This window comes from Aulonocara stuartgranti (genome assembly GCF_965226115.1).
Source record: "Aulonocara stuartgranti genome assembly, chromosome: 22".
NCBI classification, from domain to species: Eukaryota; Metazoa; Chordata; class Actinopteri; order Cichliformes; family Cichlidae; genus Aulonocara; species Aulonocara stuartgranti.
In genome coordinates, this window is record NC_138957.1 from 22,732,729 (window position 1) to 22,748,880 (window position 16,152).

The 16,152-nt window shown below is 40.3% G+C and overlaps 2 protein-coding genes across 17 annotated transcripts in view; one reads left to right on the plus strand and one right to left on the minus strand.

The window, feature by feature from the left end:
* The first annotated feature begins 2,503 nt into the window (after positions 1-2,503).
* Positions 2,504-4,595, plus strand: rplp1 (ribosomal protein lateral stalk subunit P1). Its single transcript, XM_082520357.1, has 4 exons — positions 2,504-2,723; positions 3,548-3,622; positions 4,145-4,259; positions 4,466-4,595. The coding sequence occupies exons 1-4, from the start codon at positions 2,652-2,654 to the stop codon at positions 4,546-4,548; spliced, it is 345 nt and encodes a 114-aa protein (XP_082376483.1). The 5' UTR covers positions 2,504-2,651; the 3' UTR covers positions 4,549-4,595.
* A 2,177-nt stretch (positions 4,596-6,772) lies between these two features.
* Positions 6,773-16,152, minus strand: part of ptk2aa (protein tyrosine kinase 2aa) — a 65,920-nt gene continuing 56,540 nt past the window's right edge. For all 16 annotated transcript variants that reach the window (XM_082520965.1, XM_082520964.1, XM_082520963.1 and 13 more), the window contains 8 exons: positions 15,830-15,934; positions 12,189-12,251; positions 11,534-11,573; positions 11,122-11,225; positions 9,417-9,572; positions 9,180-9,260; positions 8,534-8,619; positions 6,773-8,447 (listed from right to left, as the gene is read on the minus strand). In XM_082520965.1, coding sequence (XP_082377091.1) covers positions 8,321-8,447; positions 8,534-8,619; positions 9,180-9,260; positions 9,417-9,572; positions 11,122-11,225; positions 11,534-11,573; positions 12,189-12,251; positions 15,830-15,934 — 762 coding nt within the window. In that variant the 3' untranslated portion in view covers positions 6,773-8,320. The remainder of the gene's footprint in view (positions 8,448-8,533; positions 8,620-9,179; positions 9,261-9,416; positions 9,573-11,121; positions 11,226-11,533; positions 11,574-12,188; positions 12,252-15,829; positions 15,935-16,152) is intronic.

Consider the following 16,152-nt stretch of genomic DNA (forward strand, 5'->3'; position numbering starts at 1 on the left):
GCAATGAGGAGTAAGCTTTATAAAACTCTGCTCCAAAACCATCTGGCCCAGGGGCCTTATTATTTGACATCTGTTGAATAGCTGTCTTAATCTCATCTAATGTGAAGTCCGCCTCCAAATCTGCAACTGCCACATCATCTAATTTTGGGAGATTACACTTTTCCAGAAAGTCCTCAATTAATGACTGACTCGCAGAACTCTTAGAGCTATAAAGATCACGATAAAAATCTTCAAAACACTTGTTTATTTCCTGGGGGTTTCTAGTGGTCTGCCCATGTTTGTTATTGATTGATAGTATTGTTTGTGATGCTTGTGTTTTTCTAAGTAATCTTGCAAGTAACCTATGAGGCTTATCACCCAATTCAAAAAATGTTTGCTTACACTTAGTGATTTGAAGGCAAACTTGTTTGCTGAGCAGAGAATTATACTCACACTTCAATTTAGTAATTTTGCCCAGTAATTCTATTTTGGGAGAGGACTGATAAGTTTGTTCTAGCTGTTGTATATTTGACTCAAGATCCTTCAAAGCCATTTCCTGGGATTTACGTTTAGCTGCAGAGAACGAAATAATGTGGCCTCGAATTACCGCCTTCATGCTCTCCCAGAGAATTGCATCGTCAACATCACCTTTATCATTATCATTAATAAAATCCAAAATGTGCTTCTCTAATTTCTTATGAAACGTCTCATCTTTAAGCAGAGTTGGATCAAAGCACCAGTTTCTTCTCTGTAAGTTAGCTAAATCTGCAAAATCCAGATCAATGGACAAGGGCTATGGTCAGAAATTAAAATAGGATGGTAGGTAACATCCCTCATAATTGGAATAAGTTTAGAGTCCAGAAAGATATAATCAATACGGGAGTACGACCCATGAACGGAAGAGAAAAAGGAGTAAGCCCTGCCTGTGGGGTAAAGTAGTCTCCAAGTATCCACCATGTTCATGTTTTTCAACGCACTCTTCACAACATGACTGGATTTAGACTGTTGGGTATGAGCTGATGCACTTTTATCCAAATGGGTTCACCAAGATGGTTTTGATGCACTGAAGGAACAATGGGCTGGGAGGTCAGTTCCTTAATCTTAATTATGCAAATTCTCATGACCATTGATCAACAACCACTGACCAAAACCCACTGATCAAAGACCACTGATCAATGGCCATGAGTGCAATCACAGCATTGTAAGATGGCGAAAGATGTACTCTTAGGCCCCCTCCTCGATTTAGAGATGGTCTTTTCCTTTTCACGTAAATGGCCTCCTTGACTCCGCGCTCAAACCAGCATTCCCCCCTGTCCAGGATGTGTACATCCTCATCCTTGAAAGAGTGTCCACTGGCCTGTAGGTATGAACAGACTGCAGACTCTTAATTTTTCATGTTTTATTGGGGTCCAGGGTGTAATTTGCCACAGGGCAAGGGTAAAAATTCTATTGAAACTAAAATGAGAGAATAATCAGGTGTCGCAATAAGATGCCCCACAAATTATTTGTGCCAGTGTAAAAGATAGTTTTTTCCAGCCACAACACAAGACACTACAGGGATAGACCCTGCAGGCCTGACAGCTGGAGATGTATCACTCATCCTGTTTTTAACCTGGATAGAGTGTTTACACTGCAGTCTGCCTTTGGTGGCTTTTTGGCAGCTACTGTGATATTCACTAGTACCCTCACTGACACACAAAACAAAACAACGACTACACTCCACACTAACTACACTCCAAACACACTGAACGTCACAAATTCACTATTGATATCGCTCTCTCTGTGTCTTTCTCTCTCTGCCATCACTCCCAAAAACGTTCCTCTCTTCCACTTGATGCCATATAATAATTTTATTAGTAAATGTGGTACATTTCTTTCATTTTTTGGATGCTGTCCTTAAAAAAATGCCCTTTTCTACTGTTTTTTCCACACTAAACATGATGGTAGTATTCAGGAAAGAGCATGTTAAAAAAACAACTCTGGTTTTAGTGGCCTATCAATCAAATAAAAACTTTCAACACAAGGTAAAGCAGAGACTCAGCGTGGCTGCAGCTTGTATCTATGTCATCTTAAGTCAGACATGATTTGGAGGTGCGGCGACCCCAGAGGCTGAACCATTGGCACATGTCACCCCATGCCTCCCCCCCTCTGTCACCTTCATTCGGTGTTGATTCAAAATGTGCTCTGGCACAACCATAGGGTGGCGCTAGAGGTAGAGAGGTGACAGGAGATCATTTTAGGGTGGCACATGCCACCCCATGATCTGAAATATGTACGTGTGACAAATATTCAAAAAACTAAGTAACTCACACACTGATGTTTCATTATATGTAGACTGGTAGGAATATAATACCGGGACTAGATACAAGATATTTTTGAACTATTTTATGTATAATATTTACCAGCGACGTATTACTATTCTAAAAATAAAATAAAGTCTTCTGAACATAAAGCTATCGTACGTCGTTTTGTGCGTCGTGACGTCAGAACCACGCTCCCTGACGCACAGTACATCTACTGAGCTCCCCCCTTCGGCCCTCCCTTTTCTGCTGTAGGAATTCAACGTGCGTGAGGTGCTCGGTTCTTCACCAGAAGCTAAGGCCCGCAATCCGGCGACTAGCACCGTCAATTTCAGGCATCTGACCCTACGAACATTAAATCTAACATCTACGATGGCCTCCGTATCCGAGCTCGCCTGCATTTACTCCGCTCTGATCCTCCACGACGATGAAGTTACCGTCACTGTAAGTGTCCTAGGTTACCCGGGATATTTCAGCCAATATGTCTGAATTGGTCGTTCTTGAACATTTTTTTCTGGGGATAAATATCCCGAAATACAAAAAATGAGACATTAAAGTTTACAGATAAACCAGTATATTAATATATCGGACAAACGCCAGTTATGTCCGCGAACTGGCTAAAATGGCGTCATGCTAGTTGCTATTCATAGGCCGCGTTTTTCTAGCTGGACAGCTCAGTCTTGTGTTCTTACTCTGAATGCTGATGTTTAACCGTCAGTTTAGCCTTAAACATCTCGGCTGACAGGTCTGGATGTGGTGTTCACTCACAGGCTGAGTGGTCAGACTCATCAAGAGTACAACATTTATTTTTATAGTGTTGGCATCACTGTTCAAAGTTGTTATTGTTAGAGCTTGTTGCATGAGCGGGTCACCTACTCCCCGGAAGGTCTGTGGTTCGATCCCAGGCTACATGCCAAATATCCTTGGGCAAGATACTAACCCCATGTGTGCCTACTGGTGGTGGTCGTCAGAGGGCCCGGTGGCAGCCTGGCTTCTGAAGGCTGTGTCTACAATGTGGCTTGCCACCACCAGTGTGTGATTTCACGCACATTACGTTTACCTGTGAAAGTGGAATGAGGACATGTTTCAGTTATGTTTTCTTAAATTATATTTGTAATCACTGAAAGTGTTAGCTTCAACACATTATAGAACACCAGTTTATATGTCATCGCTCATATTTTAGCAAAAGGGGTTCCCAAAAGTGGTTCAACATGTGAAGTAGAGTTTAATAATGATGGTTGTTATGTTATTTATTTGTCTGTCCACAGGAGGACAAGCTGAATGCCCTGATCAAGGCTGCTGGAGTCACTGTGGAGCCTTTCTGGCCAAGTCTGTTCTCCAAGGTGAGAGAACACACTTCTGAAATCATATCACTGAATAGATCTGAAGATCTGCCAGTTTTTATGTATCCCAATAACTCTTATAACCAATACAAATTTAAGTGGCTGTAAAGGAGACTTACTGATTGCATGTGCCGTAGTGAAACAGACCTGTTCATTGCTTTCTGTGTGTTTTAATGGTCTGTATTTACATTTAAATGTCTTTTTTTTTTAAAGTTATGTCAGGCTGAAAGGATTAATATTGTTCCTGTTGTTGCCAGTATGAGTAAACACATGAATATGGAATAAATGTCTTGATGCAACAGTGCTGCCACTTAAAGAAAGTTCAATGAATGAGTAGGATACAAATTATGAACATATTAAAATTTAAAAAAAAATGAAAACATACTACACTTGCTGTAAAGCGTCTTTAGGCATGGTAGGTAGGAGTTATGCTTGATGCCCTGCCTTTTAAATACACTGATCTCTATAACAAGCGCTGGACATGTGAATAAAGTGACGTAACCTGTGAATTTTCTTTGGCAGGCTCTGTCCAGCATCGACATCGGCAGTCTGATCTGCAATGTTGGAGCTGGCGGCGGAGCCCCAGCTGGAGTCGCTGCTGCTGCAGGTGGTACTGCCACTGCTGGTGACGCCCCAGGTAACTAAACAAAGCATTTCCCAGCGCTACATTTGCAGTTACATAACAATAATGTGAATGCAGTCTTGGGCTTGTACCACTTTTGAGTTTCTCCTTCAAGTTCAGATTTCATGTACCTCAGAAATCAAATTGACTTTTTTCTTTTCTTCTGAATTTAGTTTGTGTAGTCATCTTTGACTTAACTACATCTTGTTTTCCCTCTACAGCCAAGGAGGAGGAGAAGAAGGAGGAGAAGAAGGAAGAGTCCGAGGAGTCAGACGACGACATGGGCTTTGGTCTCTTTGACTAAAACAAATGTTTTTTTATACAAAAACACAATAAAAGTATAAAAAATGACTCCTTGTCTCTTGTTTTTGTTTGTTTTTTATGTACAGAAATTCTGCACATACAATTTAAATCTGCAGCATTTGTCAGCACATTAACCTAAAGTGACATTTAAGGCTGTAGATTTGTAGTGACTTCCCTGGACATGAGAGAAATTATATTTCAGCACATTCAATTCAGGCACTGAACCTAATGCCATGGCAAGCTGTGTGCTGATAATTCACAAAACCGCAACTACTGAACTCATGGTCAGAGTTTTGTAAAAGCTGAGTACAGTGATCATCCAAATTATACTCAAGATTTTACTTTTCATTCTCAGTTACTTTCAATTCTCATTAGTTTGACCAGCCAATTGATAAAATATGTTTCTGCATAGTGCAAAACTGGTAGAAGACTTCATGATCTGGAGTAAACTTTTAGGAGATCGGCAACAGCTTGTCTTGAAAATACAGTTTGATAAGTTAGGTAAATGTGGATTTATTACTAATCAATGGTCATCTTAAGTTAGACTGTGGAGATGGCTTTTAATACAATTTAGAAGATGATGTCAGTACCCTGACTAAATAATGACCTCTAAGCTTTCAGATCATTGGCTTTCAGTTCGGCATATACATTTAATTCAAAAGATTTTACTTCAAGTCAAAAGTAGTGATGGCATGAAGCCCAGTGAATGTGTCATCTCTAAATGCTAATATTTTTCGCCTTTTTGGTGGCTTCATAATCTGCTTACAATCTTGCAAGCTGGTGATACCTCAAAATCACCTCAGATCCAACGCACGCAACAAAAAAAAACATAATTTCACAGTTTTATGAACTGCTCGAGTCACATAACCAGGCAGTCCACGGCTCTGCTGGCCTGGACAAAGGCTTTATAAGCTTTACTTGACACTCGGGGTTTCAGCGTCAGACGTAACATCAGTAGTCAAAATTATTCTCTGTGCCTGTCCTGCTAACAGAGTCACACAACCGGGAGTTAACCAGGTGGTGGGGAAATCCACAAATGTATCGAACTAAACTTGTGTATCGAAATAAAACATCGTATTCCTGATTGCATATATTGCAATATTTGTATACAAGGTGGCGCACGCATTACTAACAGCAGTTTCCGTAGTGTAGTGGTTATCACGTTCGCCTCACACGCGAAAGGTCCCCGGTTCGAAACCGGGCGGAAACAAGTTTTATACATTTTTGGTTTCCACTCATAGCGACAACCAAACTAAGAACAACTGAACGTCACAAAACACAGAGACCAGTTTTTTTTAATCATGTACTGTCTGGCAGGTTTTGCAATAAGACTTATGATCCAAGAGCACTGACAACTTTTCTAAGATCATCAAAACCATGCCATCAGCATGAACTTTAGCATTGTCTTCACATTAACTCATTTAATCCCCCAAATAACCTCATGCATTTTACTCCTTAGACTTCCCCTACACACAATATGTTTAATTTTGTCAATGTAAGGGGGTTAAAACGGAACCCATTGTTGCTGGTGGGTTAACTATTGATTGATTGATTTGATTGGTAATTTATTTCAACATGTGAACAATATACAAGTACATTTAGAAAAGAAATGAGAGAAAAAAAATATACTATACAAATTACATACAAAAAACCATTCTGATTAATTTACATGTATTAACCTGCCAAAGGTTAAGCTCACTTACAGTTATGTTCATTTATGATCCATGCTGAGCTCATTTACTTTTTACTTACTAAAGTCTTATTTTATTACTAAAGTAAGACTTAATAACTCAAAATTTCAAGTTATATTCTCAAATCTGAGTATGAGTTAGTAAGTTGAAATTATGAGATAACTTAAAATTCAACTTTTCCTTTTTGATAAAAATAATACTTATGGTTGGATTAGGGGACCCTGAACTATACCTCAGTTATGCTGCAATACCCTTAAACAACTCAGGGTTTCCCATGATGTACTGCTGTTATGACTGAAGTGGACTGAAATTTTGCCTTATGGAAGGTAAAAAAAAAAAAAAAAATCCTAAATAGCCTTAATTCAGGAGCTCTACTTGAATTATTGACTCTTTCGATGCTTTACAAGCCAAAAAGCCCAACATGAGTTTCCCATATAGATCTACAGTATGTAATTAAGCATGCATAAAATATGTATTGCTATCTTACAGACAGTGAAACAAATAACAGATGAAACAACAAGACAACAACCTGAATTGCTTCAATAATAACAGTGTTTTATTTGCTCGGTTTAGCAACTGTACAACTGTCTCCTTCCTGAGAATATTGCTCACCTCAGGGGAGAGGGAACAGCGAGAGGATGAGAGGGAGGAGAGAAGGAACACAAAGGTGAGGGGAAGAATAGATAGACCAGAAGTAGAGAAGGATTAAAAAGGTATAAATAACTGCAGTGGAGGGAGGTAGAAAGGTGGGGGAGGAAAACAGGATAACAATTTCATATTTTAAAATCATGACCAAACCCTTGCGAATGAGGTCGACACCCTTAATTTAAAACAACTCTTAGTGCGTTACAGATACAACTAGAGTGCAACAAAGACTGTAAATATTCTACTAATCACCTGAAAGTTTGACAAAGAGGAAACAACCCGACTGATGGCATGGTACAGAGAGCTTTAATATACAAACCAATCACAATTTTAGAGGATAAGCAGAGAAACAACAGTTAAGCTGTTGCTAAACTTGTTCTTGTATTCCACAGTTAAGCAATGTTTTGAGTGAAATGTTCATTTGGCACAGGGCAAGCAGCTGTATAGTATTATTAGCACCTCCACTGTAACTTAAAAACTACCCTCCCTCCATTTGTCCCTTCCACTCCTCCTTCCTGTTCTCCCCTCTCCAATATTTATTATTTACTAACAATTCATGCCTCAGAAATGTGTTAAAAATAGAGCTTCTTTGTATATTTACTTATGCAAGTTAACTTTAAAAGTTGCATGTAGCAGTTTTTATATTTAAAAAGACCTATAGCTGTTGCATTTTTTTAATACTCAAATGTTTATGCTGTATCTTGATGCCTGAGATAAAGAAGTCTAGAGTGGGGTGAAAAGAAGAGAAAAGAGATGAAATTATGAGCAACCGTGGTGTAAATCGATCACTTTTGTTCATACAAAGTTTAAGAAAACAGAGGCATACTGCAGGGATGAACATAGCAACAACAACCACAATAATAATAATAATATAAAAGCATGTTTAAAGAACTTTATGAAATCATCTTCATCATCATCCTCATGCAGGCTCTTCAGTTCCAGTTGCTTCCTCCTGCGTTTGTGGAGTGTCAGTCATGTGTTCTCGTGGCAAAGATTGGTGGGTCCATTCACCAAAAATACCTGTCCAGTCCTTCAAGTGAGCTTCCCAGACATTTTATTTGAATCTTCAAAGATTTAAATGAGTAATGAGTCATTCTGGAAAAAAAGGGTTTCTTTTTGAGGATATGTGATGAGACAGAAGAGGGTTTCTCTGGATACAAAAAGGCAATAATACAACTGAAGTACAAAACAACACAACATTGGCCAAAACATGACTTTTTTCCAGAGAGAACGAGGGGGGGAGGGGCTGATTGTTTCAGTTTGTCGTGTCTGCTGTTCATCGGTTTTCCACGTCAGACCTTCATCACTCTGTCCACCTGCCGATCCTTCTCAGTCTCTTATTAAATTCCCGAGAACTACCAAACTCCCGGGCCCTCTTTTCCTGTCCTGCATTTGGATTCACTGCATCAAAAACCGCCAAGTTGGTTAGATCCCGGGCTAATGTGGGCGGGTCTGGTTGATCATCTTGAGCCGTGATTGGTCGATGACGTCCAGCAGGTTCTTGGCGTCAACTGCGAGGGCGTGAGCTGCCATTAGCATCTGTTTCTTGTAGTCCTTTTGTAAACTGTCGAAACAGACACAGCTTTTACTACATGAGCCCCGACGTAAAAATAAATCAAGAAAACGCGCCATTAACGTGTTAATCCTCACCTTGTCATGACATACTGCTGCGCCAGCTTCATCTTCGCTATCAACTCGGCCAGATCTGAATTCAGCAGCTTCTGGGCCATTTCAATCTATGAAAAGACAAAGAAACTATCAGGATCAGATGATAAATGATAACTTCCAAAGGAAGAAGATCAAAGAAATGTATTTACTTCAATACCAAAAGTGGCTTTAAAATGACAACACAGGTGCCTGTTAGGGTACATTTCTCACATCTATGTGGACCTCAGTTGCATCGGCTTCAGCGGGACAGGAGACACATTTTTACGGGTTATTTTTTAAGCACTCTGTCTCTATGGACACCTTAGCGACAACGTTACCTTTTACACTACGGTGTCGTTAGCAAATATGCCTTGTAGTAGTACTACATAAGGAAACCCTTACTCAAGCTGTCGTAGCAGACAAAGAACAGACATTCCTTTTGTTGGTTTTTTAAGAAGGAAGATTCAGTGTACAAGACTGGATAAACAATGTTTCGCCAATGAGTAGTTGCTGTGACAAGAAATTAAGAAACTCTCATGAAAAAGATCAAAAATAACTCCAAAAACAAACGAAAGACAGTTTATCTAGTTTTCAACCTATCACTGAACCCTTTTAGTGGTTTTCTCTTATGACAGGAGTTTCTTTGTACCTCTCTGTGTGTGCTGGCTGGCAGCACAGGAATCGTCTCATCCACTGTGGCCAGCAGAGTCCTCAGAGCCAAACCCACTTCCTATGACAATAAACACATACAATCATAAGTTTGTAGTATTAAACTGGCTCTTCCACACCCTAATATTTTCTCAATTTTCACACTCTGCCAGTGTAACACAAAGTGTAAATAACAGTGAAGGTTGTCTGAAGATCTTAACCGTGACGTTCACCCTACCTTGACCATGGGGACGTACTCCTCCGGGGCAGCGGGCTGGATCCTGTTCGACATCTCGATCACAGCTTTAACCAGTCCCGTCACATTCTCATACACTTTGTCGTTGGAACGATCCAAGTTGGCGGTGGGAGGTGGGCTGATCTCTTGAGGCTGCAACTGTACCAGCAGACCGGAGACTTACTTATAAAGATTTAAGTTTCCAATTCATTGCTATTTTTTCTTAGTTTATTTCTTTTAAATATACATATTTAAACAACGACTAACATCACTCAAACTGCCCACAGCTCTTTCTTCTGCCATGGTCAGGCAAGTGATGGTAGTTTCACACATTTAGCTGTAGGTGGCAGTATATGCAAAGATAAACTGGAGACAATCTATTTCTAGCCACAAGCATTTCTAGCTAATGATGAGAAACTGACTTTTCTACAGTGAGCAGCAGGCATGTTAGTACAGAATGGTTGTTAAGTGACAAACTCAAAGCTCAACTCTTTGTTAAGTGACTTTAATACAGATGTTAACACTAAGCAGACACTGCACATCTGCTGCGTGTAAGGCGGGCATTTATACAAAAAAGCCCTTTTAATTCGAACCATTTGAAAACATTTTATGGTGTTTTCCAATTAAAACTCTGTACCTTGTTTTACAGATTTAAGGTACCAACGTAACTGTGTTTAAGCTACGAGACATTTTTAAATGTCGTGGTGAAGAAGCAATTACTATGGAGACGTTAAAGCAAGGCTTAAGCAATTTGATAGCCACAGTTTTCATTAATAAAATAAGGCAAAACCAAAACAATAAAAATAATAGAAGTTTTTCCAAATGATGGTGGACAATAACTCAGATTTGGAGGTAGATGTTTTTGATGCATCAAACCTTTGAGAAGTTCATCATTTTAACTTCGATCATTAGACACAGTGTTAGACTTTTGCTACAAATCTACTGACATGTGCTATAATATCTACATCAATTTTTTCTTCACCAGAAGTATTGCTTGCACATTTTTAAAAAAAGGTTTTATATATGCAATCTATCTCTAACCAGCAGTTCATAACCACGGTTCCATTAATAACAACTGTTTTCTATTTTTTCCCCGTTTTTTTCTCTGGTGAAGAAAATGACTGAATGATTCTGAGAACATGAAAGTTACTGTAACTAGCAGCTGGCTAACTCTATAATGAGGACAGACACACAAAGATTAGCTTACCCTCCACGGCTTGGGGGAGGAAGAGGGCAGGGGAAGGAGTGGTGGTGGTCGGGTGGATGCGGTTTGAAAGGGGAGTGGTTGAAGGGGAACGGAGTACGCAGGTTGTGAAAACAAGGGAATGTGTCGGAGAGATGGATTGGTGGGTGTGTGGATGCGGTGCCGCGGGTCAGAAAATAAGGAATAAGAACAGAATGGAAGCAGGTTAAAGGAGTAGTGGATGGAAGTTAGTAACAGGGGGGAGAGAAGGAGTAAAAAGGGGGGGAGAGAAGAGGGACAGCACATTAGGCCAAAGCCAACCACAGGCAAGGCATGACATGGACCGGCATGCAACCCATCAGCACAATACCAAAGAACCAAATCAAAAGCTATGTGTAGGCAAGAGCGTGCAAATTACCACAGTAAAACACAGACTTCTATGAAACAGAGAAATGAAAGCCCGTTCCTAATCTTAATCATCTTTAAACCTCACGTTCTTGCTGGAATTTGTGTGTTCATATGCACCTTGACCCCGTCATTGTAGCTTTCTACGGGGCAGAGACTGGGCAGGTTGGTTAAGTTAGCTGGAGCTCCTGGGCGGGGTGGCTTTTTGGGAGGTGCCACAGGTTCTGGGGGAAAAAACAAAATTGTGGGTTAGCATCTTTGCCATGAAGCAACATAGCATGTACATTTTTATACAGATAACTAGACTATAATATGAGTTACATTTAAGAAACAGAATACAAAGTAGTTTAAAGTAGTTTACCACTGATATGCTATAGCGACCGACATGTTCATGCGTCAACAATGCCAACTAATAATGTACCAGTTCTAATATTTTTCTTCCACCACAAATGTTGGGATGAAAATACTTATTATTTTCAATACTTGTCACTGTCTGTTTCTACTAAACATGTCAGTGTGTTTGCTCTCTCACCTGGTTTCCCAACAGGCTGGTAGATATGTTGACTTCCACCCTGTGCAGACAGACAGACACACTTAAATTTGTCCAGTAATCTCAGACTTTTATAAGTCTAGTATCAATAAATTCTCATCCACATTGACCAACCTTTTATTTAGGGGAATAAATCTCACAGAAACAATAAATGTAACATTCACAAACATAAACAAGCTAAATATAAGACAGAAAGTTGGAAGCTGCCATCGCATACCGAGAAGAATCACCAGCAATGTCCTCATTTTTGCCTAAGCTACAGGCCATTATAACCCTTGGGTACAGTTAACATCCAGTTCTTCTGCCTTTAAAGTTCCCATGTGTCCTCTGTGGTCAAGTGGTCGGTATGTAGGCAGTGCCCTTCATGGCTTACAGACTGAAATACTTTCTCTTCTCCCGCCGTCTGCATTTCCTCTCCGTTTGTCTGAACGCGTTCCCCTCTGCCTCACTCTGGTTCTCTTTCTTTGAGCTTTTCTCTGCTTTTCCCCCTTTTTTTATAATCATCTCTCTGCTACCTCTCTATTACGTTTTTCTTAGCACCACAAGCATTTGTCCAACCATGCTCCACAGCTCAACGAAACCACAAGTGAATCCAATTTTAAAATGTCAAAGCACACACACACACACATAGACTGACCGGTGCTTGTAGTGTGCCGTCCTCCCTGTCGACGCTCCCTCTGCTGTTTCTGGACTCCGCCTTCTGCAGGGAGACACAGACATACAATGGATTAGAAAGGATTAAATATAAAAGCCATAAATATATATATTTTATACAGAAATATATGCACATTGTACCAGGCATTGCAGCAAAAGAATAAAATATGTAACATTTTATTTGTAATTCATAAAAACTGCTGCAAAATCATTTCATTTCCTAACCAAGCATCACAATTTAAAAGCAAAACTGATTTTGCAAAATTAAAATATTAGCAGCGACAATCAAAAAAAACCAGCCCTGCTCACAAAGAGATCACTACACGACTGAATAGTTCCAGCATCCCCTCGCTTTCTGTTCCAGTACCGTTTTGGTGAAGCACGCCTTGAAGAGATGCATCCTGGGAGAATATAGGTTGATGAAGTCAGGCGGAGGAATGCAGAGAGTGGAGGCCATCGAAAGAAGGGCGGGTGTAAGGATCGAAAGTTTAATAGAAGGGGCGATAAAAGATGGAGCAGCTCAAGTCATAGAGAAACTGACGGTAGACAGCACAAAGAAATGCAGAAGTTTGCAAAAGACAGAGAGAAAACCTGAGTCAGAGGCGACTGGATGAGAAGGAAAAGGCAGGAGAAAAAGTTTTTCCAGAGGAAGAAAAGCTCCGCTGGGCACAGAGACTAAATCCTAAAGAGAAAAAGATCCAACTGCCTCACTGTCCTCTCTTTTTCTCCCTCCCACTCTTTCCATCTCTCTGGATCTCCTCCTGTTTCTCTCGCTCCTTCTTTCTGACGGGCGACTCCTCGTTCATTCCTCCCTCTCCCTCGCTCTTGCCAATCCCACTTCCTTTCTCCCTCCCTCTGTCCTCCTCTCTTTGCTTTTCTCTTTCCCTTCTTCCACTCTCCTGATGAGCCTGAACTCACACATCAAATTTACTTGCCTGTTTTGCCTTAAGCTCTTTTATTACTTCTGTAATTTTCCAGCACATATTCTACATTAAGTTAGCCTGCATATCCCGAATCCAGCGCTCGTTTCCCCTCACAGCAAAAATTCCACTTGCTTCTTTCAAACGTACGACAGCAGCTTTCACTTGACTTCTCCAGCTGAACATGGTTCAAGAATGATTTTAGGCAGGAGTAACGGCCACAACAGCTGCCACTGGAGATTAAGGTTCACTCAGACTTTAGACCAGAAGTCAACACATCACTGATCACATGCACTCTGTGCAGGAATGTGTTGCTAATTAGAGGCAAGCATTTAAACTACACCTGCAAAAGACTAGGTTTAAAAATGGATTTCAATCTGCACCAGCAAATATTATGAAGGTCAGCTCCCAAGAAAGAAAAACAGATAGCACGAGGCACTTCTAAAGAGCTCAAACACACATTTGGTTTTAATGTGAAATTTATAACAGTTTCACTACTATTAATCTGCTGAGAATATCATGTGAACGTTTTTTATCGCATTCCTGGCAGGGTCACAGCGGCATACACGTCAGAATATTAATTTAACTAGACTTCAAACAGGCTTTGTAATACTACCTGCTCACTGACTGACCCTGCAGCTGACACAAATCCTGTGGACAGTGGGTTTTAATCTACAGCACTATTGATTTTAAAGCACACTACCTTGCGATTAAATCTATGTCTATTGTTACATTTTCAGCTGCTGGAACCAAGATACTATCAGATTAGCTTCAGCTCAGCAGAGAATCTGTAGGGAGCAATTTTGGTTTTTACATCCATGCTCTGGGTAGTGAGTGCCAGTCAGTCCCTCTTTATGAGATTTCGAAAACGTGGCTGTTAAAGCTTTTATTGAAAAAATGTTTGAGGTGGCTGTGATTCAGGTGGTACATCCAAACCTGTCCACTAATTACATGAGTGAGAAACAAGTCATAAAATGAAAGGTTAAAAGGTGCCCCTCAGGTCCGCCCCCTTTGCCATTAATCTGGGTGTTAATTTCCCCAGGGGTCCAAGGTCCTCAAGGTTTGTGCAGCGAGGTATATAAAGTATCCAGAAAAAAAACAAAAAACAAAACAAAAAAAACCCACCCCTGGTGTCAGCTAACAAACAAGATATCAGTCATTCAGCCCGTCATATCTGCCCTGACAGATTTCCTGGTCTATGAAGCAGTAGAACAGGAAATCATGTTAAACATGACAGGCCGACCCAGCAACTCCCCAGCGCTCATTACTCATGCTTGATTTTTTTCACTGCCTTTCAGCTCTCCAACATTTGTCTTAAAATTGAAAAACAGGCCATCGAGACAAGCAGAGAAACAATCTGACCTGAGCAGAGGAGAAAAACAGACTTGTTTTGCAAAAGCAGTATTTTGGCTCCTTTTTGGGGATTTCTCAGTGTCTGATGAGATAAATCAAGCATGCACAACTGAGCCAGTTCAAAGATCTGAAAAAGACATTCTGCAGCTCGTCTGGCAACAACAGTGGACACGAAGAGGGTTTACCAAGTGGGAAAAAATCTCTCACTAATTTTATATTTACATCTTCATAAAGTATTTATTTGGATTTTTGTTCCATTTCGCAATCAAAATGATTTGCTGTTGTAAAATATGCCTTTATTTTATCTGCAGCAAGAGTACTGACAGTGACAAGGAAGAGAGCAGATATCTCCTATGCTGGCATCTCTTCATTGGCTCCCTGTTAAATCAGAATTAAATTTAAAATCCTGCTCCTCACATGCTCTTCACAAGGTCTTGAATAATCAGGTGAATACTCAGGTCCCATCTTATCTTAATGACCTTATAGTACCGTATCAGCCCATTAGAGCTCTCCACTCTCTGACTGCAGGCTTACTTGTGATTCCTAGAGGATTTAAAAGTAGAATGGGAGGCAGAGTCTTCAGCTGTCAGGCCCCTCTTCTGTGGAACCAGCTTCCAGTTTGGATTCGGGAGACAGATACTGTTGCTACTTTTAAGATAAGGCTTAAAACTTTCCTTTTTGATAAACCATATAGTCAGGGTTGAATCAGGTGACCTTGATTTCTTCCTTAGTTTAGAGATTCCCATGATGCATTGAGTGTTTCTTCTTCAGTTACCTTTTTCACTCTGTGTTTATACACCGCTCTGCATTTAATTATTAGTTATTATTCATCTCTGGCTCTATTCCACAGCATGTTTTTGTCCTCTCTTCAGTCGCTCACCCCCAACTGGTCATGGGAGCTGGCCGCCCCTCCTTGTCCCTGATGCTGCTGCAGGTTTTTCCTTCCCACTGTCACCAAAGCACTTGCTAATAGCGGCTTGTTGGGGATTTCTCTGTTTTCTTTGTATTATTGTAGTCTTACCTTACAATATAAAGTGCCCTGAGGCAACTCTTGTTGTGATTAGGTGCTATATAAATAAAATGGAATTGAATTTATTTGTGTCTTTTGTTTGCTTTTTAAAGTATAAATAAGCCACATATGTTAATACTGAAAAGAGACAAATAATGCTGGTTTGGTTAGCTGACTTAAGGGGCAACTGAAGCCCTGCTTACCCCAGTTTATTTTGCTTTGGATTCATAATCTTCACTATGGATGTGACAAAGAAAAAAAAAACACTAGTGGCAATGTAGAAAGCTAAAATAGGAGGGAATATTTAAATGCAGCCACTATGAGTCTGTATAATTTAATTACCATGAAGCTCTCCTCCTGCTCCAACCACCGCTGGTCATCCTCCATCTGTTGCTGCTGCATCATCAGCCTTTCCTCCATCAGAGCCTGACCTACACACCCAATGTCCTGTAGAAAGAGAGAGAGAGAGAGGAAAAAAAGGTCCTTAGGTGCGCCTTGTTATCAAGACGTAGCAGTGAAGGAATAAATCTTGCTTATCGTGATTTAACCCTTGTGTGGTGTTCGTATTTTTGTTACTCAGCCAGTGTTCATGGGTCTGGTGGACCCGCTAGAGTTTTGGCTTTCCAAATTAACACTATCAAACAATTTTATGTTAAATTACTCAA

Coding starts and splice junctions, on each gene's coding strand:
- rplp1 (XM_082520357.1), top strand. CDS start 2,652: ATGGCCTCCGTATCCGAGCTCGCCTGCATTTACTCCGCTCTGATCCTC. Junction 2,724..3,547: donor ACGATGAAGTTACCGTCACT/GTAAGTGTCCTA, acceptor GTCTGTCCACAG/GAGGACAAGCTGAATGCCCT. Junction 3,623..4,144: donor GGCCAAGTCTGTTCTCCAAG/GTGAGAGAACAC, acceptor TTTCTTTGGCAG/GCTCTGTCCAGCATCGACAT.